Source organism: Myotis daubentonii, chromosome 8 (genome assembly GCF_963259705.1).
Source record: "Myotis daubentonii chromosome 8, mMyoDau2.1, whole genome shotgun sequence".
Lineage (NCBI taxonomy): Eukaryota > Metazoa > Chordata > Mammalia > Chiroptera > Vespertilionidae > Myotis > Myotis daubentonii.
The window spans coordinates 66,237,008-66,259,878 of record NC_081847.1 but is presented as its reverse complement, the minus strand read 5'-3'; the positions used below and the strand labels follow the sequence as shown (position 1 = coordinate 66,259,878).

The 22,871-nt window shown below is 40.5% G+C and overlaps 1 protein-coding gene across 3 annotated transcripts in view; it reads left to right on the top strand.

Annotated features, from left to right (window-relative positions):
• TXNRD3 (thioredoxin reductase 3) overlaps positions 1–22,805 on the top strand; it is a 36,585-nt gene extending 13,780 nt beyond the window's left edge. For 2 of the 3 annotated variants that reach the window (XM_059706759.1, XM_059706760.1), the window contains exons 7-16: positions 329–471; positions 2,575–2,690; positions 3,702–3,927; positions 4,400–4,492; positions 11,472–11,548; positions 12,109–12,265; positions 16,960–17,067; positions 19,422–19,517; positions 21,758–21,892; positions 22,095–22,805. In XM_059706759.1, coding sequence (XP_059562742.1) covers positions 329–471; positions 2,575–2,690; positions 3,702–3,927; positions 4,400–4,492; positions 11,472–11,548; positions 12,109–12,265; positions 16,960–17,067; positions 19,422–19,517; positions 21,758–21,892; positions 22,095–22,157 — 1,214 coding nt within the window. In that variant the 3' untranslated portion in view covers positions 22,158–22,805. Of the gene's footprint in view, positions 1–328; positions 472–2,574; positions 2,691–3,701; positions 3,928–4,399; positions 4,493–11,471; positions 11,549–12,108; positions 12,266–14,581; positions 14,774–16,959; positions 17,068–19,421; positions 19,518–21,757; positions 21,893–22,094 lie in introns of those variants that run through there. The other variant, XR_009454164.1, reaches the window with a different exon arrangement.
• Positions 22,806–22,871: the final 66 nt, after the last annotated feature.

Below are 22,871 nucleotides of genomic sequence, written 5' to 3'. Positions count from 1 at the left end.
CTTGCGTGCTCCTGAGTAGTGATGATCTTCTTGCCTCATAACTTTGCATGCACGGCCATGGGAGAGCTAGTTTTCTCCATTCTGTTCCCCATGGATATTTTTTCCAGTTTTATTCTTTTCAGAATTATGCTTTTTTGCATGTTTTATAATATAAAAGAGGAAGAAGTATAAACCATAACTGGTATAAAAACGGTTTAAGTTGCTATTTATTTTCTGTTCATTTCTTGATTTTTTAAAGCAATATGTCATATGGCTTGTGCAGTTGTATATAATTTACCATTTACAGTAAGAGCCACTTGATAAGTTCATCCTGGTTACTTATTTCCAGTAAAGCACAATTGGGAGATCATGACAGAAGCTATTCAAAACCACATTGGCTCTCTAAATTGGAGCTATGGGCTGTCTTTGAGGGAGAAGTCTGTGGCCTATGTAAATTCCTATGGAGAATTTGTCGAACGCCATAAAATAAAGGTACTCTCTGAATATTTTATCTTGTTCATTGCTTTCCCTTTATTACTGCTTGTACGTGCCTTGAACTAAAATTCCATGTTTATGTTAAGGACTATAGCTAGCGCATGCTCCTCCATTGTTAGTGCATTTCACAAGTCTGGCTAAATTAAAGAAATTGCCTTTTAAAGAAAACTCTTGATTTAAACTTATTTGCCATCTTTAAAAAAAAATTTTAATTTCAGAGAGGAAGGGAGAAGGAGAGAGATAGAAACATCAATGATGAAAGAGATACGTTGATTGGTTGCCTCCTGCACACCTCCTACTGAGGCTCGAGCCTGCACCCCAGCATTTGCCTGACCGGGGTGCAGGCTCATAGGTCATGTTCAACCACTGAGCACACTGGTCAGGCTCATTGCCATCTTAAAAGAAAAAGTTTAGCTGAAACCCGTTTGGCTCAGTGGATAGAGCGTCGGCCTGTGGACTGAAAGGTCCCAGGTTCGATTCCGGTCAAGGGCATGTACCTGGGTTGCGGGCATATCCCCAGTAGGAGATGTGCAGGAGGCAGCTGATCGATGTTTCTCTCTCATCGATGTTTCTAACTCTCTATCTCTCTCCCTTCCTCTCTGTAAAAAATCAATAAAATATATTTAAAAAAAAAAAGTTTAAACAATCAAAATTTTAATAGTGTTAATTTAAAAAAAATGAAACCTTAATTAAAACGTTAATATAAATTCATAAAAGTATTAATAAAGGTAGCATAAGAATTAGTATATTTTATAAATTTATATATGTAATGTTTATGTGTTATATGATCAATATGTAAGGAAAATGAAGCCATTTTAATGAACACAAAACTTTCAAATTGGAGTTATGAAAGACAGCCAAATATCATCCTCAGCACCCATTTATTTTTATACTCTGCTTTTGTAACACAGTGTGCAGTGATCTTGACAGAATTTGAGGGTATTTTGTAGTCATTTCTTGTCTCTAGAAAGGTGTGATGTGGTCCAATTAAAGCTACCCCTTTAGAACTATACATGGGCTAATTTAAATGGCATCATTCACATGGAACATAACTAGAAATACCTGGTATACTCCAGTCAGTATCCGTATTCACACTGTCATTTGCCTGGTATAGTTGGTTGAATAAACCCATCATTCTCAGCCAGACTGCCTCTTCTATGCTTGCTCACTTAGTGATACCAGTGTCTCTCCAGTTACTCCAGCAGGAAACTTCAGGTTCCTCCCACTTCATCTTCACAGCTTGCACCGTTTGTTTGTAGCAGGTCCTTGTCTCCAGGCTGCCCTCCCTCTATCCCACTGAAACCACCTCCTAGTTTAAACACTTTCATTGCTTTTTGAATTTTTAAAATGTGAATATAGCCCAGTTGGTGTGGCTCAGTGGTTGAGTGTTGACCTATGAAATAGGAAGGAGGTTGTGGTTTGATTCCCAGTCAGAGCACATGCCCGGTTTGTGGGCTCGATCCCCAGTAGGGGCCACGCAGGAAGCAGCCAATCAATGATTCTCTCTCATCATTGATGTTTCTATCTCTCCCTCTCCCTTCCTCTCTGGAAAAAAAAATGAATCTATTTATGATTTACTTGTGTAATTGAAAATAAAAAAACAATGAACAACCTTTGTTGATACTCCATAGCCTGGATTTGTAGGATGGTATAGGAGCATCTTTACATTTGGCGTTAATCTGTGTGACTTTACCTCTAACACATACTGTACTCTCCTCTCCTGCCACTTCTGGCAACTTGCTGTTCCCCATATGCCAGCTGCTTTCAGGCCTGTGTGCATTTTTATGTACTATTCTCTCTTTAGATGTCAATTTCTCTAAAATCTTTTCACTTTTCTCATCCCTACTTAAAACGTTACTAACTATGGAGCCTTTCTTGCCTAGCGTTCCAGTCCCCTACTCCACTCCCACTGTGGTCTTTTGGTTAATGTTTTGTAAAGACTTCTATTTTCTATGGTGGTGCTTATCATACTGCATTGCTATTTTTGCATGTCTGTTCCTGTTGATGGGAAGCTCCATAAGGGTGGTAACTAGTTGGTCCATGGTGTCTGGTACTTTGTAGTATTGGTTGAGAAGTGAAGTTTACTTTTCTTTTTTAAAGGCAACCAATAGAAAAGGACAAGAGACTTATTATACTGCTGCAAAATTTGTCATAGCAACAGGTGCAAGGCCACGGTATTTGGGAATCCAAGGAGATAAAGAATACTGTATTACTAGGTAAGAGTAAATTGGCCATTTTAATTAAATTATATTATGTTTATGAGTTTCCAGTTTATTCCCTGTTTTATTTCACAAAGATTTGAATTGATGAATAAAGGTATGTATATACAATGCAAAAAGCTATGTAGTTAACATAATGGAGCAAAGAGAAAATAAGGTTAGGTAATTAATAAGATCGAATTTACTTACAAAAATATGCTATATGTTTCTAGGTCATTGCTCTGAGAATTTGCCCTAAACTTCCTGGAGGTCAACGAATACAATTAGCTTTAGGTTTTAATGTCTAATATAATAATGAACTGGCTGATCAGGAAAATCGTGGCTATTCCTAATACTGCGGTTTAATAGGAATTTCCCCTGGATAGTTCTACAGAGGACAGTGTATAATGTAATACAATGACTTTCAAAGCTTTTTTGATCAGATGCACATTAAGAAGTACATTTAAAAAATATATATATTTTATTGATTTTTTACAGAGAGGAAGGGAGAAGGATAGAGAGTTAGAAACATCAATGAGAGAGAAACATCAATCAGCTGCCTCCTGCACACCCCCTGCTGGGGATGTGCCCGTAACCACATAACCACGGTACATGCCCTTGACTGGAATTGAACCTGGGACCCGTCAGTCTGCAGGCTGACGCTCTATCCACTGAGCCAAACCGGTTAGGGCAAGAAATACATTTTTTATTGTGCTGTTAGTACTCGGGTGAACACACACACATATCCCAAACTAACAAAATAGTATTTCCTCTTATCACATATAATGTAGTCTAAAATTTTCTGTTCTGTTTTTTAAAAAACTTTGGTTGTGATCCAATAATTTGATTTTGAAAAAATGGAGGTGTACTTCCTCGTCCACAGGAGAAACTATTACAAACCTCTAAATTCTTCTAGTGTTCCTTCATTCAAGCCCCAAATTGCAATTCAGCCAACAAAAGACATTGAAACCTAAGTAACTCATGTAATTTTATTGCCTAGGTGTTCTTTTTCTTATTTTTCTTTTTCAGTGATGACCTTTTTTCTCTGCCTTATTGCCCTGGCAAAACATTAGTAGTTGGTGCATCTTATGTGGCTCTAGAATGTGCAGGATTTCTGGCTGGTATTGGCTTAGATGTCACAGTTATGGTGCGTTCAATCCTTCTTCGTGGCTTTGATCAAGAAATGGCAGAGAAAGTGGGTTCCTACATGGAGCAACATGGTGTTAAGTTCTTAAGAAAATTTATACCTGTGATGGTGAGTCTGAATGACTTTTGGAATTCCTTTTATTTTCTTTTTATTCTCTCTCTCTTTAGCTTTTTATTTTACTCCTCCTCCACATTATTAAATAAATTGGTCTGTACTCAATAGCAAACCTTGCAGACAATGTTCCCACCCTGGATCTACAAAACTGTCCCCCTTTGGTCCTGGTCCCCTCCTCCTCTGATACGGTGGTGTCCTTCCTCCGCTTAGCTCGGATTTCCTCTTCTCTCACTGTTCCCCTCACCTTCTTTCACCTTTTCAGGGACATCCCCTCTTCAGCTAATTGTCTTCTTTTTTTCCTCTATGATGATGGCCTGCAGTTTTTCTCATCTTTAAACAAATAAGCCTTCCCTTCCCTCTCTGCCTTTCTGGCTGGGTCCCTATACACCCACACTCACATGTATACCCTAGGACCATTTTTTTGGTCCCCTTTAGATAGAATCATTACATTGTTTATCCTTACTAGGTTCAACAGTTGGAGAAAGGTTCACCTGGGAAGCTGAAAATAGTGGCTAAATCCACTGAAGGACCAGAAACTATTGAAGGAGTATATAACACAGTAAGTTTTTATTTTATAAGCAGGAAGTGGTTGAACACACTCATAAATTAGCATAGAAGAAGCTTATGGGAACATTATAACAGCTTAACATTTTTTGGATTCTTTGTTAGAGTTTAATAAATATGGAAGGTAGTTTGTTGACATTTGATAATGGTATATGAAGAATACCATGCTAAAATACATGTGTATGTGTAACTATACATAGAACAAAATATGGAAGCAGATATATCTGACTGTTATTAGTACTTTGTTCAGGGGCATTAGATATCTTACACATTTCTGCATTTGAATATTTTTATAATAAAAAAATGAATCTATCCTATATAATAAAACCCTAATATGCAAATTGACCAAACAGCAGAACGACCAGTCGCTATGACATGCACTTACGACCAGGGAGCAAACATGCTGGGGTCCAACCCCAGCAGGTCCAGGTGTCTCCAAAGGTGTGGACAGAGTCGGCGAAGAAGGAATGACACGGAGACAGTGTTCAGTTGATCAGCAGCCTAGCCAGGATCTCCAGCCAAGTTCTGGTCAGGATCTCCAGCGAAGTTCTGGTTAGGATCTCCAGCCAGGTTCTGTGTCCATGTTCTCTTGCTAGGTTCTCCAGCCAGGTTCTGTAGCCATGTTCCCTCACTAGGTTCTCCAGCCAGGTTCTCCAGGTTCTCCAGCCAGGTCCTGTAGCCATGTTCCCTCGCTAGGTTCTCCAACCAGGTTCTGTCCAGGTTCTGTAGCCAGGTTCTGTCTCTAGGTTCTTCAGCCAGGTTCTCTCGCTAGGTTCTGTCTCTAGGTTCTGTGGCCAGTTTCTGTCCAGGATCTTTTGCCATGTTCTCTCCAGCGAAGTTCTTCTGTCTCTAGGTTCTGTGTCCAGTTGTCTTGTTACATCTGTATTTATACCAGTTGATTCCAATCCTATCAATCTCTATTCCAAAGGTTAGGGCGTTTCTTATCTCCATTCCAGGGAGTAAAGATTATGTAGCTTAAGCATGATTGTTCGTAGTTAAAGTGATTAATTACCCGCCTGGCACTTAGTTAAGGGGTTTTATTCCCTCCCTAACTTCAGGGGAAAATCCCTACCTGGGGAAACAACCTTTCTCAGAGAGGTGACCTTGGTTAAAACACATAGTGCCAAGAAGGTGAGCAAACATATTAAGAACAGTATGCCATATATGCCAGGTCCCTTGAAACAGCAAGGATGGACCGGCTCCCGGCACAAACACTCAATGCAGGAGCTGCCCCCTGGTGGTCAGTGCACTCCCAAAGGAGGAGCGCCACTCAGCCAGAAGCCAGGCTCAAGGCTGGCGAGCGCCCACCTCTGCTTCAGGCAGGCGGTAAGGAGCAAGGGGCTCCAGGCTGCAAGAGGATGCAGGCCAGGCTAAGTGTTCGCCCCCACCCCCACCACGAGTGCATGAAATCATGCACCGAGCCTCTAGTTTTATAATAAAGACAATAATAAATATATTTTTAAAAAAACAAATAATATGAAATATCCAAAAAGGTGAACATTCCATGGATTATTTTGGATGACAACAATTCTAATTTAAATTGCTGGTGTTTGGATGACAACATTTCTTTTGTAAAGTTTATAGTTTTAATACAAACTGTACATGTATGTTTTATATACTCTTATACACTTTTTTTAGTTAAAAAAGGAAATGTAGAGAGTCAAAGTAAAAAATATATTAGAAAATAAAAGCTCTTATTTGATCATTTATTCTTAGATTATTTTGAGTTTTCTTTGTACCTATTCATATTATTTGTGAATAACCACAGTTTATTTCTCTTTTCCACTGTCTTCCTCATTACTTCTTTATCTTGTATAAGTACCCTGCTAGCTCGGACCTCCAGTACAGTGCTAACCAGAAATGGCCATAGCAGCCATGCTTGTCTTGTTCTCAATATCGAAGGAATGTATTCCGTTTTTCCTTATTTAAGAATAATGTTTTTGAGGGAGAACCAAGATGGCGGCATAGGTTAACGCAGGAGTTTGCTGCTTTGAACAACTACTTCAAAAGTGAAACTAAAACACGGAACGGACATCACCCAGAACCACAGGAACGCTGGCTGAGTGGAAGTCCTACAACTAGGAGGAAAGAGAAACGCATACGGACACTCAGAGGAGGCGCAGTGCTGAAGTCAAATTCTGAGGTGCGGAGTGCGCGGAGCGGGCTGGCGGCGGAGGGCGCGGTTGTTGTTTTCAATCGGGAGGGAGTCGCAGACTCTGAGCTCCAGATACAGGCGAGTCTTTAGGGACCCAGGCTCAAACGGGAGAAGCGGACTGTCTGGCTTTGGTCAGAGCGAGTGCAGCTTTCTCTCCGAGCTTTGCAGCGGGTGCTGGGACTCAGAGAGGCAGAGCCCCTGGGGACAGGACTGAGAGCCGCCATAACTGCTCTCTCCGGCCCACCCTGTTGATCCTGTGCGACCCGCCCTGCCCAAGCCCTGCACAGAGGCATTTACCGGATAGCCTCAGGCAAAGGCTAGATTAGCACCTCCCTAGAGGACAGAAGTTCTCTCACTGCTGACACAGCTGATTCTCATAGCCACTTGGCCTGGAGGTCAAACCCTCCCTGGAATTAGCTACAACAATCAAGATTTATCTATAAGACTGCGAACAAAGACCACTAGGGGGTGCACCAAAGAAGCATAACAAAATGCGGAGACAAAGAAACAGGACAAAATTGTCAATGGAAGAAATAGAGTTCAGAACCACACTTTTAAGGTCTCTCAAGAACTGTTTAGAAGCTGCCGATAGACTTAATGAGATCTACACGAAAACTAATAAGACCCTCGATCTTATATTGGGGAACCAACTAGAAATTAAGCACACACGGTCTGAAATAACGAATATTAAACAGACGCCCGACAGCAGACCAGAGGAGCGCAAGAATCAAGTCAATGATTTGAATTGCGAGGAAGCAAAAAACATCCAACGGGAAAAGCAAAATGAAAAAAGAATCCAAAAATGCGAGGATAGTGTAAGAAGCCTCTGGGACAGCTTCAAGCGTACCAACATCAGAATTATAGGGGTGCCAGAAGATGAGAGAGAGCAAGATATTGAAAACCTATTTGAAGAAATAATGACAGAAAACTTCCCCCACCTGGTGAAAGAAATGGACTTACAGGTCCAAGAAGCGTGGAGAACCCCAAACAAAAGGAATCCAAAGAGGACCACACCAAGACACATCATAATAAAAATGCCAAGAGCAAAAGATAAAGAGAGAATCTTAAAAACAGCAAGAGAAAGTAACTCAGTTACCTACAAGGGAATACCCATACGACTGTCAGCTGATTTCTCAACAGAAAGTTTGCAGGCCAGAAGGGAGTGGCAAGAAATATTCAAAGTGATGAATACCAAGAAACTACAACCAAGATTACTTTATCCAGCAAAGCTATCATTCAGAATTGAAGGTCAGATAAAGAGCTTCACAGATAAGGAAAAGCTAAAGGAGTTCATCACCACCAAACCAGGATTATATGAAATGCTGAAAGGTATCCTTTAAGAAGAGGAAGAGGAAGAAAAAGGTAAAGATACAAATTATGAACAACAAATATGCATCTATCAACAAGTGAATCTAAGAATCAAGTGAATAAATAATCTGATGAACAGAATGAACTGTTGATTATAATAGAATCAGGGACATAGAAAGGGAATGGACTGACTATTCTTGGGGGGGAAAGGGGTGTGGGAGATGTGGGAAGAGACTGGACAAAAATCGTGCACCTATGGATGAGGACAGTGGGTGGGGAGTGAGGGCGGAGGGTGGGGCGGGAACTGGGAGGAGGGGAGTTATGGGGGGGGAAAAAAAAAAGGATTTAATAAAAAAAAAAAAAGAAATGAAAAAAAAAAAAAAAAAAGAATAATGTTTTTGGTAGGGTTTTGCTGTAGATTCTTAATCAAGTTAAAGAAATTCTTTTCTGGCCCTAGCCGGTTTGGCTCAGGGGATAGAGCCTCAGCCTGCAGACTGAAGGGTCCCTGGTTCTATTCTGGTGAAGGGCACATGCCCGCTCGGGTTGCAGGCTCAATCCCCAGTAGGGGGCGTGCAGGAGGCAGCGATCAATGATTCTTTCTCATCATTGATGTTTCTCTCTCTCTCCCCCTCTCCCTTCCTCTCTGAAATAAATAAAAATATTTTTTAAAAAAATTCTTTTCTGTTTCCTGATGCTAAGGGTTTTTGGTTATTTTTGATTTTTTTTAAATCGTAAGTGTATGAGTTCAGTTGTAATAGTTCCTTTTGTAGCTGTTGATAATCAAGTTTTTTTTAAATTTGTTAATGTGTTGAATTATATTGATTTTCTAATCTTCAATCAACCTTTTATTCCTGCTATTTATATGTTGTTTAATTTGTTTATTTAGAATTTTTGCATTATATTCATGAATCATTGGCTTATAATTTCCTTACACATATTGAAATGTTCAGATTTTCTAATTTATGATATTCTAACTCATGAAAGAAGTTTGGAGTATGTTTCCTCTTTTCTGTTCTCTGGAAGAATTTATGTGATATTAGAACATTCTTTGTTTGCTAGAATTCACTGATGCAACCATCTGAATGTAGAATTTTCTGTGAATATATATATTTTATAACCACTGATTCATTTTTTTTTTTAAACAATCAAAGGCTGTTTAAGGCTATTTTCTTCTTGAGTTACTTTTGATTAATTACATTTTTCTAAGAATTAGTCCATTTCATCTAAGTTACCACATATACGGGTATAAAGTTACATATTCTTTAGTTTCTCTCAGCAATATATCATCATTTTTCTCTAGAGGTCTTTTTTATATTTTGCTAATTTATCTTTAGTATTTTATGTTTTTTAAGCTATTGTAAATGGTATTTAAATTTTTTAACTTTAGTATTAGTTGATAGTATATAGAAATACAAATGATTTCTGTATATTGACCCTGTGTAGAGTCTTAGGATTTATGTCTCTGTATAAAAATCAGTTTGGTTTCTTCTTTCCAATCTACATGCTTTTTGTTTCTTTTTTTTGCTTTGTTGCACTGGTTAAGAACTCCAGTATAGTGCTAAGTAGACGTTGTGAGTGCATATCCTCATCTGACACCAATCTTAGGGGTGATCCTAAGCATTCGGTCTTTTATGATTGCTAGGATATAAAGCTGTTCTTTTGTTTACAGATGCCTTTTATCAGTTTGGGAAGTTTTCTTTTATTCTTTTTTTTTTTTAATATATTTTATTGATTTTCCACAGAGAGAGAGGGAGAGAGATAGAGAGTTAGAAACATCGATGAGAGAAACATCGATCAGCTGCCTCCCGCACACCTCCCACTGGGGATGTGCCTGCAACCCAGGTACATGCCCTTGACCGGAATCGAACCTGGGACCTTTCAGTCCGCAGGCTGACGCTCTATCCACTGAGCCAAACCGGTTTCGGCTTCTTTTATTCTTAGTGTGCTGAGGATTTAATTAGAATCCTCAAGGGTGTAAAGTTCTGTCAAATGCTTTTCCCACATCTGTTGGGATGATTAATTTGTTTTCTCCTTTATTCTGTTAAAATGATGAATTACATTGATTTTTGCCTGTTAAATCAAATTTGTATTTTTGGAACAAACCTCACTTGGTCATGATCAATTATCCTTTTTAAATACTGTTATATTTGATTTGCTAAGATTTTGTTAACGATTTTATATCTTATGTTCATGGAGATATTGGCTTATAATTTTATTTAAATATCCTTGTTTGATTTTGGTGTCAGATGTTTATGCTGGCTTCATAAAAAGGAGTTGAGAAGACTCCTTTCTCTTTTTTCTGGAAGAGTTTGTGTACCACTAGTGTTATTGTTTACTTGTGTGTTCAATCGACTTTACAAGTGAAGTCATTTGGGTCTGGAGTTAATTAATAGGAAGTTTATAAATTGTGCATTCAGTTTCCTTGATGAAAATAGGGTATATTAGCTAGGGCTAGCATAACAAAATACTACAGATAGAGTGGCTTAGGCAGAGGAAATTTAATTTCTCACAGTTCTGGAGGCCAGAAGCATGAGACCAAGGTGTCAGTAGAACTGGTTTCTTCGAGGCCTCTCTCCTTGGCTAGCAGGTGGTTGGTTGCCTTCGCTCTGTCTTTACGTGATTGTTCCGGACTCTGTATATGTGTGTTCTAATAAGGACTCTAGTCATGTTGGATTAAGCCCTGCCTTCATGGCCTCATTTTATGCTACTTACCTCTTTAAAGGTCCTGTTTCATTCTAATCAGTCACATTTTGATAGGTATTAGGGATTAGGTATTGGGAGTTAGGTCTTCAACACATAAATTTGGGTGGAGGCATAATTCAGCATGTAACAAAGCCTTATTCAGATTTGTGTGTAAGTTTGATAAATTGTGTCAAGGAGTCTCTTTGGGGGATGTAATGTACAGCATGGTGACTGTAGCTAATAATACTGTATTGTATATTTGAAAGTTGCTAAGAGAGATCTTAAAAGTTCCCATCATAAGAAAAAAAATTTGTATAACTGCGTGGTGATGGATGTTAACTAGACTTCCTGTGGTGATCATTTCACAATATATACAAACATCAAATTATGTTGTACACCCGAAGCTAATATGTTATATATCAATTATACCTCAATTAAAACTGCACTTTGACCTCAAAGAAAGGAATCTACTTAATCTGTCAAATTTATTGGCATAGGGCATTCATAATAGTTATTAGTATTTTAATGTCTGAAGGATCTATAGCAGCGGTTCTCAATCTTCCTAATGCCATGACCCTTTAATATAGTTCCTCATGTTGTGGTGACCCCCAATTTCATTGTTACAAATGGAACATAATTAAAGCATAGTGTTTAATCACAAAAACAATATGTAATTATATATGTGTTTTCCGATGGTCTTAGGCGACCCCTGTGAAATGGTCGTTCAACCCTCAAAGGGGTCACAACCCACAGGTTGAGAACCGCTGATCTATAGTGATGTTCCTGCTTTCATTCCTGATATTGATAATTTATCTCTCTCTAAATATAGGTTTTATTAGCAGTTGGCCGTGAGCCCTCTACAAGGAAAATAGGCTTGGAGAAGATTGGTGTCAAAGTCAGTGAGAAGTATGTACCTGTGGGATCATTGCACTATTGATGCACAAAGCAAAATGCTTCTACAGATCACCTCTTAAAATTCTCTTTTAATTACTAAGTTGCAACATTTTTAAATGCTTTAATGTTATTTTATAGTAAATACTGTCCCAGCTCTATTATCAATTTTTTTCATTAATCAATCAGTAACTCTTTATTGTGTGCCTTAAAGAGCTCATGCATGATTTTAAAAAATAAAATTAAAACAATTATTTTTTCACCTACTATCTGAATTAAAGTAAATTTTATATCCTTGGTCAGGCAAGGAGAAAAATTTCAAAGCTCTGCGTGAAGTTCTGGGGGAAATCTGGGAATATCCTCGACATCCAAAAAATGAGCATAGTTTCATCAATCAGCAAGGTGTTTTCTTTTGGAACTACAGATACCTTTGGTCTTACAGACAGGTGATGACTGAGGTGCATGAGTTCTGAGAAAGAGGTCTTTTCTTTATGTACTTAGTTCTCTTGGAATAGTGCTAGTCATCCAGCAGTATAGAGCTAGTCATATATATATTTACTTTGAAAATTGAATAGGAGTGGCAAAATACCAGTCAACGACATAGAACAGACCAACGTGCCCTATGTTTATGCTGTCGGAGATGTCCTGGAAGGTAAACTTGAGCTCACTCCCGTCGCTATACAGGCAGGCAAGCTGTTGGCTCGAAGACTTTTTGGGGGTCATTCAGAAAAGGTATGTTTCTTATTGTTTTTGAGATAATATCTAAATAAAAATTTTGACTTAAAAAATCAGTACAAATGAAATTTGTGTGCTTGTTTTGCAAGTAAAGGGTTCCTCACAAATCATTTGCAGTTAACTTATTATTTACTAATGGTTTTCAAAAATATTTTTTAAATATCTGTATGTGCAAGATGTTGTGCTGGGTGATATACAAAGGATTGGTATGGTTCCAGTACCAAGGGCTTATAGGTAGGTGGGGGTCCTGAGTAAGAAGAGAGAGGAGCAGTTAATTCTGACTGAAGAGATCTAAAGAGGCCTCCCAGGTGGATGGTTGCACTGTCACAGAGTAGGAGGGACACTCAGAGTGGATTGGGATGCTGGCCCTGGCTTCATTGCCTGCTTAGTGTGTGAACCTGGTCAAGTTGTTTCACTTCTCTTCACCTCAGTTTCACCATCTGCAAAGCTGATGGTTTGAATTAGGTGATTACTACAGTCTCCTCCACCTTTCACAGTCTTTTTTTCCCCTAAATTAAATCTTTATTATTCAGATTATTACAGTTGTTCCTCTTTATTTCCCCCATTACTCCCCTCCACCCGATTCCCACCCCACCCTCTGCCCTTACCCACCTCCCCGCCACTGTCCTCATCCATAGGTGTGCAATTTTTGTCCAGTCTCTTCCTGCACCCCCCACACCCCTTTCCCCCTGAGAATTGTCAGTCCACTCTGACCACTGGGTACACTGGCACTTGGATCTCTAAGGAGGTGCTAATTTAGCCTCTCCCTTTCTATGCCCCTGATTCTATTATATTCACCAGTTTATTCTGTTCATCAGATTTTTTATTCATGTGATTTTTAGATTCACTTGTTGATAGGTATGTACTTGTTGTTCATAATTTTTATCTTTACCTTTTTCTTCTTCCTCTTCTTAAAGAATACCTTTCAGCACTTCATATAATACTGGTTTGGTGGTGATGAACTCCTTTAGCTTTTTCTTATCTGTGAAGCTCTTTATCTGACCTTCAATTCTGAATGATAGCTTTGCTGGGTAAAGTAATCTTGGTTGTAGGTTCTTGCTATTCATCACTTTGAATATGTCTTGCCACTCCCTTCTGGCCTGCATAGTTTCTGTTGAGAAATCAGCTGGGGGACTTGCAGGAGGCAGCTGATCCATGATTCTCTCTCATCATGGATGTTTCTATCTCTCTCTCCCTTTTCTTCCTCTCTGAAATCAATAAAAATATATTAAAAAAAAAAAAAGAATCAGTAGGGCTTTCTGTAGGCAGTGGCAGCTGTTGAAGATCTTAATTTTATTTATCCCAAACTTTTCACTTGGTAAGATGTCAAACCACAGAAAGAATAGTAACGGTCACCCATATTACCCTTTCATTTAGATTTTCCAGTTATTAATGTTTTGCCATTTTTTGTTCTCTCCTTTTCTGAAGATGTGTGTGTGTGTACATTTTTTTCTGCTGAGCTATTTGAAATAAGTGGGAGATATCAGTGATGTTTTGCTTCTAAATACTTCAGGATGTACAACAAGGATATTCACTTCCATAACCACAATTTTATTTCTGTCGCTGAGAATTCAACAATGCAGTAATATCACCTTTCCTCAGTTGTCCATTGGTATGTGTGCGTGTGTCTTGATTCACACAGTACAGGGCTCTTCTGAGTCCTAAGTCTCTTTTATCTGCTCCAGCCCTCTGCCTTGATTTACCTGTTTTGTTTGCTTGCTTTACTTTTCATAACTCTGACTTTTGATGAATCCAGGCTACTTTTCTTGTAGAATGTCTCATATTCTGAATTTCTCTGATTGGTTTTGCATGATTAGGTTAAGTTGGAAAGTTTGGGGCACATATTCTTCTTAAGGGATGCTGTGTGCTGCTTATTTTATCACCTCAGGTGCCTTGTAAGGTCGTAAAGGAAGACCTTATACATATGTGGGAACATGGCACTGCTGGCACTAATGGGTGGGGCCAGAAATGCTAAATGTACAAAGAAGTGCTATTACATTTCAAGATGTATGGAAGCAGAGTAATTGCCTATTGCTTTCAGAAGTTAATCATGGTGCCTGTGGGGTAGAGAGATGAGAAGACAGGTGTGTGTGTGTGTGTGTGTGTGTGTGTGTGTGTGTGTGTGTGTGAGAGAGAGAGAGAGAGAAAAGAGAGAGGTTAAAGGTACAGGACTAAAAGGAAGGCTACAGATAGGGTAAGAGGAAGTCCAGCTCAAGTGGAGGAGGTAGTATAAGATGTGGAGAAAGTGTTTCAGATGAAAGGGAGGAAAGTTGAGGAATTACCTGTTGCTTTTTCTCAATTGATACGAAACAGGAGACAGAGGCATCCGTTGAGGATGAGACTTCCACTGTAAGCCATGGGATATGGGATCAGCTGCTGGTCAATAAATGGATTGATGAGCATTTGATGGCCTGAGAGAAGTCAGAAAACCAGGCAGTCCACATGGTTATGTGATTTTCTCTAGCCATGTTGGCAAAAAGAACACAAATGCTTCATGATTCACAGGTTAGCAAACATAAAATGGGACGGGAACATATTTTAAGCTAAAGACTCTAGGCTGATGTATATTGTACACAAACCACCTCATTGAAGCAAGTGTACCGGGTGGTGTTTTGATGTGTTTTTCTTTTTGGGTAAAATAGAAGTCACTCAAACTAGGCAAATTGGGGGAGTTTCTTATAAGTTGATGATGAGTAAGTCAGATCGCACAGTGACTTACAACAAGGATTGTGCGAGTGCAGGGCCTCACTGCAGTTGGAGCAGGGCTGAGTATGGGTGTCACAGCTTCTCCGGGGCCCTAGTAATATGAAGGGGTGCTTCACAGGGTGCCCTTCTGTAGCCTCACTTGGCCACAACTCTTTTTTTTTCTGTCAAACTACCACCTGGAGGATCCTCTCTTTGCTCCTAGTCATTTTCCTGCAAAATAAACCATTTGATGCAGTTCACCTTTTTTTTTGCATAAGTTTTTGGCCAGCTTATGGATTACCTTTCTTTGGGGTTAGATGTCAACCCGACCTAATAAACTGTAACTTGTTGGCTGGGGTTTGGTCGACATGTAGTGCTCTGGGCAGTGTCACCCCTTGAGGACTATGGATGGGCAGGTGCAGAGATGTTCATCCTGGTTATACCCTCCTTTCTTTCTCTGTTCCTGCGCACTGTTTTCTCGCCACACACAGTCTTAATGATGCTTCTGCCAATGTGTTCTAAATCTCCTCCACACAGTCACAAACACACTGTCTTCTCCAGGCAGGGATGCCACTTGCACTCTCATCCGTTTTCCCATGGACAGATGCCTAAAGCTGCTGGAAGACTGCATGTAGGGTTCATGGCCTGCACTCTTCTTGTGCTGTCCACTTGTGCTGTGTGTCTTGGTCAGAGAAGGGCTGGGAGGGGTGCCATTGTAACCATGGGACTCATGCAACTCTGGCCCCTAAGTACACATGTGCCTTCTCCACTTGATGGTCCAGGGTGTTGTTCACTCAGTCCCACACTATTGAGCAGCTCTTTTGCACATCATGTCAGTGACACCATTAAATGAAATGGCAAGGGTGGTCTGAGCTTCAGGTGAAATAGTGTCATTCTCTGTCACCTGGTAGAGATGCTCCAGAATTGTGGGGGATGGAATGAAAAAATTGTAGAAAATGTCTGTAGGGGCAACAAAGTGCACTATCTTCTCCTCTACTGTGGCTTTCAGACCAGAAGTCTGAGGTTGGGGCACTGGGAGAGCCAGTCCTATTCATTGGTCACTGGCCAACTTGTGGTCTCTGCCCTGTAGCCAGGGATCACCCCATCTCCTTTAGTGTAACTTAGAATTCCTGATCTGGTGATGTGTCAGAACCAGTTACATTGAACTGGACTTACTTAGTTTCCTTTTATAAATGTACTAGGGGCCTGGTGCACGAAATTCGTGCACTGGGTGGCCGGGGGGTGGGGGGGGGAGTGTCCCTCAGCCCAGCCTGCCCCCTCTCACATACTGGGAACCCTCAGGCGTTGACCCCCATCACCCTCCAATCGCAGGATTGGCCCCTTGCCCAGGCCTGACGCCTCTGGCCTAGGCGTCCGGCCTGGGCAGCGGGGACCTGCAGTGGCAGCGGGGGATGCCGCGATCAAGGGCTCCGCCCCTGCCCCTGCAGGACGCCTCTGGCTGAGGCGTCCGGCCCGGGCAGCGAGGACCTGAAGCTGCAGCGGCCCCACGATTGTGGGCTTCGCTTTAGGCCCAGGCAAGGGACCCCTAGCTCCTGGGACTGCCAGCTTCGACCGTGCCCACCTCCCATCGCTGGCTCCACCCCTACTTCCTGCTATCACTGCCCAGGGCTGAAAATGCACCTGATTCTCCGATCATGGCTGGGGGGCAGGGCAAAGGTGGCCCCAGGGCCGCCTTTGCCCTGCCCCCCAGCTCTTAGCTCCCCCCTGGGTTTCTGATCACTGTCAGTGGCAGGGGGCTTCTTCCTGCTTTCCCTTTCGCCTCCCGGCATTGTGCCTACATATGCAAATTAACCGCCATCTTGTTGGCAGTTAACTGCCAATCTTAGTTGGCAGTTAATTTGCATATAGCCCTGATTAGCCAATGAAAAGGGTAGCTCATACGCCAATTACCATTTTTCTCTTTTATTAGTGTTGATGTGATAGAGATTTTTGTTATTTAAAAAGAGTGTCACAAAATAAGAGCGTGTAATTTGTTTATCTTTCAGTGCAATTATATTAATGTTCCAACTACGGTGTTTACTCCTCTGGAATACGGCTGCTGTGGATTATCTGAAGAGAAAGCTATTGAAATACATAAAAAAGAGAATCTAGAAGTAAGATTATGTTTTGTTTACTTTTTAAGAATCTCTCTTTTAATCAACTGTCTTCTCAGTCACTTTATTTTGTCATTTTGCAAGTGATTATAATGGCTATATTATAGGAAACCAGCCTATTTTAGAAAAATTAAAAATTAAATAATTTAAACCATATCTCTCTTGCAAACTAATAATACGGTTAGGGAAAGAGAGATGTATACTGTATGCATTAGGACTTTTGAATTACAGGTAACAAATATCTACTTGAGTAAGCTTACACAAGGAAGCATAAGTTATTATGAGATTTTTTTGGGAATGTTTCAAGGCCTTAGGAAGGGCTAAGAACCAGGAATTGCAAAACCGTCTCACCTCTTTCTTTTACTTGCTTGGGGTTTAGGTGTATGTTTGTGTGTGTGCATATAGTTCATTCCTCTCTTCCTGCAGATAGACTTTACTTGCTCCTAGAATGCACATAGCAGCCAAACCATAGCCATTCTTTTGCTCCCAAGTTTATCTGATAATTCTGGATGTAAGAGGAACTGATCAACTCACTGTTTCTCAGGCTTAATTCAAAATTGGTCCGAGTCGGGTCTGCCATCCAACCACTTCCATTTGGTATGATGGTAGCCAGACTCATGGAGTGTAAACATGGCTCTTGGAACCTACACTACCAGTGGACTCTAGGTGGGAATGATGGGCAGTTCCCAAGGTTTTCGTGGGCTGTGGGCCATTTAGACTCTGACAAAGATGTCCTCCATACATTTATTTCCATCTCTCCTTCACCACTGCTTCATTTACACACAACAACCTTATAAATATTTTTCTACATTTTGGTGGGTGGCTTGAGTATCTTTTTTCTGCACACTCTCCCAACATAGGAAGTATAGAGAGGAAAAAGAAAAGAGTTAGAGGATTATTACTACTTGAGGTTTTAAGCAAAAGAGTGTTGAAATTTCAGTTCTCTCCCTTAAAGACATTTTAATTTATTACTGGGAATTTCCTTAAACTATAGCACTGATATTTCCTAGTTAAATGGCCTAATGGCTTATTGAAACTCTTACTTACACTTCTGGTATTGGGAAATGTCTGATTAAAACTTTATATTGTTGTATTTTAGGAAATAGGGAGGCCCAAGGAAAGGGAGAGAGATGGGAAAACACCAGTTTGGTGGAGCACTAAGAACACACACATTTATCAGTTAACTTTGCCATCTTACATGGGTATGGTTCATGGCGCTCCAAAACAATTATAATAGTAACTTTAGAGATCACTGTTTACACATCACCATAACAAACATAATAATAATGAAAAAGTTTGATATATTGTGAGAAATACCAAAATGTAACATAGAGACAAAAAGCAAATGCTATTGGAAAAATGGCACTGATAGACTTGTACTACCCAGGGTTGCCACAAACCTTCAAGTAAAATCATGCAATATCCGCGAAGCACAATGGAGTGAAGCACAGTAACACCAGGTGTGCCTGTACAGTTGAGCAAAATCATCTCGCTGCTGTTTCCCAGCATCACAAGAGAGTATCTTACCTCTTATTGCTAGCCCAGGAAAAGATCAAAATCCTGGTACCAAACATTAATCCATTGCTTTCTATATGGGTAGATTAGGAGGAACAATTCTGGGAAAATGAATAGCTTCCCCAAGCAGGATGGAGGTCACATTGTGTTTTGCTCTGGGTCTTAGATGATTGAGCCAGATTGAGAAGCCTGAGCAGTGTATTCGGGGTGCTAGAGTAAGGGTTTTCAAGTAGCATAGGTAATGTTCTTAATATCTTTTAATGGGGTTGAATTATTTCTGCTCTTCCTACATTTGGTTTAACAATGAACCTTGTAAGAAGGTTGTAAACTTGTCAAAGACAGGATCTAAGTCTTTATTTATCTTTTCAATCCACACACAGCCTAGTGCATTGCCTTGGATGGCAGTACTCTATAAATGTTTGAGAATTGAATTTAGTTAATAGATTTTATGGACTAACAGTAGAGCAAAACAAAGATCAACACACTTGTGCAGCTGGCATTTTAGGAGCTCTGGCCTAGGTACTCCAATCAGCTATATAAAGTTGGAATCATAGAACTCTAAATTTTTGAAAGCTGTTATAGAGATTATTATCTATGATAATAAAAGGGTAATATGCTAATTAGACTGGATGTCCTTCTGGATGAAGCTGGGGCCGAGGGAAGCCCGGGTCCTGGGTGCCAGAGGGAAGCTGGTGCCCGCAGCCGGGGGAAGGAAGGCCTACTCTTACATGAATTTCGTGCATCTGGCCTCTAGTGTTTATATAATTGAAGAGCATATCGAAGAGTGATTTTTATATATGCTAATCTTGGCCTCTTTCTCTCTCTTTTTTGTCTTCCAGGTATATCATACTTTGTTCTGGCCTCTTGAATGGACAGTAGCCGGCAGAGACAACAATACTTGTTATGCAAAGATAATTTGCAATAAACTCGATAATGTGCGTAATGTGATCAGAAGCTGAAATGCTGTAATTTTGAAATGTAGCTTTTATTCTAGTATGTGCGTTTTTATGATCTCTTTAAAGGTAGTTTTCAGGGAAAGGCATAAATCCTTCAAATTATTACCCAGTTAATGTGTTTGCACTGGTTGAACAAGTGACAGATTGTGACTGAGGCTTACCAATACCTTCTCAAAATAATCATTGAAAGTTGGCTCTTCCCAGACCTAACTGGGCAGTTTAGAACCAGATCATCTGTGAAAATTTTGATCATCAGCTAACAAAATGTAAGGTATATGTAAAGTGAATGTGTGTCAGAAAGCCTTTACAAGGAGATGCTTACACAAAGTGAAAACTCTAGTAAATTAACTAATTCCTAATGAAGCAATTCATTAAAGAAGAACCAGTGGAGTGGAGAGCCGGTTGTTCCAGCCTTCTCTGCCTTCCCTGTTATTGAGGTGAATGTGAAACTGACAACAGATGCCTGATTATCGGAGTTTAAAGCACAGTTTATTTAGGACTGGTTGTATAAAGAACACTGAGGGTAGAAAGCAGCATTAGCACTTGGTTCCTCCCTTTTTAAGAGTTTATAATTTATCTGGAGAGATCAAACACAAAATTAGATGCATGTGGACAGCAATTGCTGACATAAAGTTTACAGAGTAATCTGAGGTTGCTGTCATGAAGTTGTGGGTGAATTTCCAAAGGGAGCAGGCAGAGACTATGCACTGAGGCCCCCTAAGGTGAGCAGGAATGGGGTTCAATTATTTCTGACCTCTTGACAGAGTTGTTGACTGTGGCTGTCGGGCCTGAGGCAGAATTTCCAGGTCTGTTTACCCCTCTCTGTGACCCCCGTCTCTGTGCTTTGCCACTCCTCTGCCCTCCTTCAGCTGTGCCCACGATCCCTGTTTGCCCCCCTCCCACACACGTGCTCACTGTCGTCAGGAGAGTGTTAATTTCTTTTACTACTGTCCATATTTCTGTTTCTAGAGGACCATCCTATGAATTTTACTCTAGCTATGTGGTAAAAATTTGGAATTAGGTCTTCACTCTCACAGAATCTGCCTTCATTTTCATTTTCAAATGGTGGTGGTGGGGGAGGGGGTCATCAGATGTTTTTACTCTGTCTGGCTGCCTGTCTTTCCCCAGTTTTCTGTGTGTACAATGCACCACCTCAGAGATTCCAATTCAGTCTTCTGTGAGGCCCTGGGAACTCCACTTTTTACCCAGGTCCCCTGTGGCCTGTGACTGTCCTTCTGGAAACACTGCTCCTGGAGCTCTCCATTTCAGCAACACCAGTAGATGTGTATGAGTTGGCTGCTTTGAGCTATTGTTCTTTCTCTAGAAGAATATGAGGAGGCAAGACTTTGTGCCAGCCTTAAAACCTCTGAAGCTCATTCTTTCTCTTGTATACTTTTACTATTGAAGATCGAAACAAAGACTAGAGTCTGATGAAAAGCATGGACAAAAGGACATCCTGAATGCAGTGTACCTTGGAAATACACTGTGAATCTTTTTAAAAAATATATTTTTAATGAATTTTTTTTTGAGAGAGAGAGAGAGAGAGAGAGAGAGAGAGAGAGAGATCCTTTGGCTGCCTCCTGCACAGCCCCTTCCAGGGATCAAGCCTGCAACCCAGGCATGTGCCCTGACTGGGCATCGAACCGGGATGATACCCAAACAACGGAGCCACACTTGCCAGGGCTACACTGAATCTGCTTTCTGTCTCAGTGGCCTGCTCATCACATGTGCCTTGCAGCTTATAACCTGCAGTCCTGGGGAAAAGCCCCCATCCCCACTGCTCCTTGATCTTCCCTTAGTTATTTAAGGAGCCAGGCTACTTGCTTCCTGGACGGGGAATCTCTGCAATGCCAGTGAAACCTACTGTCTTAGAGTGATTCCAGTGTTGGACTTTAATTCAGATTTGTATGTTGTTATTTAGCACTATCTCAGCATAATTCAGAAATTTCTACCATACATATTAATGAGCTCTTTCATGCAGAGGGTAAATTGCTCGTTTCTAGTAAATTGAGTGGAGATTACTCTGGATGTGCATTTACTGGCTCATTTAACAGATTGTTACAGTGGCTCAATTTCATGGCAATGTTCTATGCTGAGTTCAACATTGGTTCTTTTTCTGTATAGATTCTGTCAGTTTGAACTATGACCTTGCAGTGATTAGGTTCCTATTCAGATCATTAACCTACTGGGCTTCTCTTTGTTTTGTTTTTCTATTAAAGAATCGGGTGATAGGATTTCATATTCTTGGACCAAATGCCGGTGAGGTTACCCAAGGATTTGCAGCTGCAATGAAATGTGGGCTCACGAAACAGCTACTTGATGGCACTATTGGAATTCACCCCACATGTGGTGAGGTACAGAAACGGGAGGTTTTTTTAAGTTGACTTCAGTTGTTGCAGTTTGAAAACTATTATAAAGCACATTGTCAGAAAGTTTTTGTATTAGTAACTACTTTGCATATTTTAAGGAGAATAGATATATTCAGAATGTGTTTTCATAAAGCAGTACTGAAATATTGTTGGCTAAACACAAATTTGTTTTCTTCCTTTCAAACAGGTATTCACCACTTTGGAGATAACAAAGTCATCGGGACTGGACATCACCCAGAAAGGCTGCTGAGGGTAGGCCTGCTGCTATCTGGTCTCCCTGTCTATTCTCATTCCTTTCAAAGATAAGAACACTCTCAGACCCAGCGAATCTGTGACCAGGGCACCTGCTCTGTTACAGGGCCCAATGCAGGGCTTTCTTCACAGCATGTAGATGAGAATGTAGACAAGGAGACAGGCAGCAGCAGGCATCTGCTCCGTGGTCTCAGCTGACAGGAGAGGCAGTTGCACTGCTTCCTTGACGTCTTAGCTCGGAACTCATGTGAAGTGAGCTAAGACCAATACTCTTCCAAGTCAGAACTGAGCTTTCTTCTCAAAGACCTTTTAATGACATAACTAATCTAAGTCAACCTTTCTGGTTGAGTTTTTATCTTATTGCTTTGTTGTTTCTAAGAAAATATTTTTTCAGTTATGAAACTATAAAATGGTGATCTTCCATCGTGTGGGCGTGGAATTCACACGGGGTCACTGGTGAGTGGTGTCTGCGGAAGTGCCCTCAGGTCGCTGGCTGCTTCCCCCTCCCTGGTTCCCTGATGGCAACCACCTGGGAGCCATTCTTCCCTTAGTGTCTCTAGACCAAGCAGAGTATCTCATGACAGAGAGAGGCTTGTGATTCTTTTTCATGTTGATCTTAAGAGTAATATTAAAAGGTTTCACTGTATTATTTGAAATTTATTTAAAGCTTTAAAATGATTCCATCCACAATCTGTTTAATTATAGTCAAGTT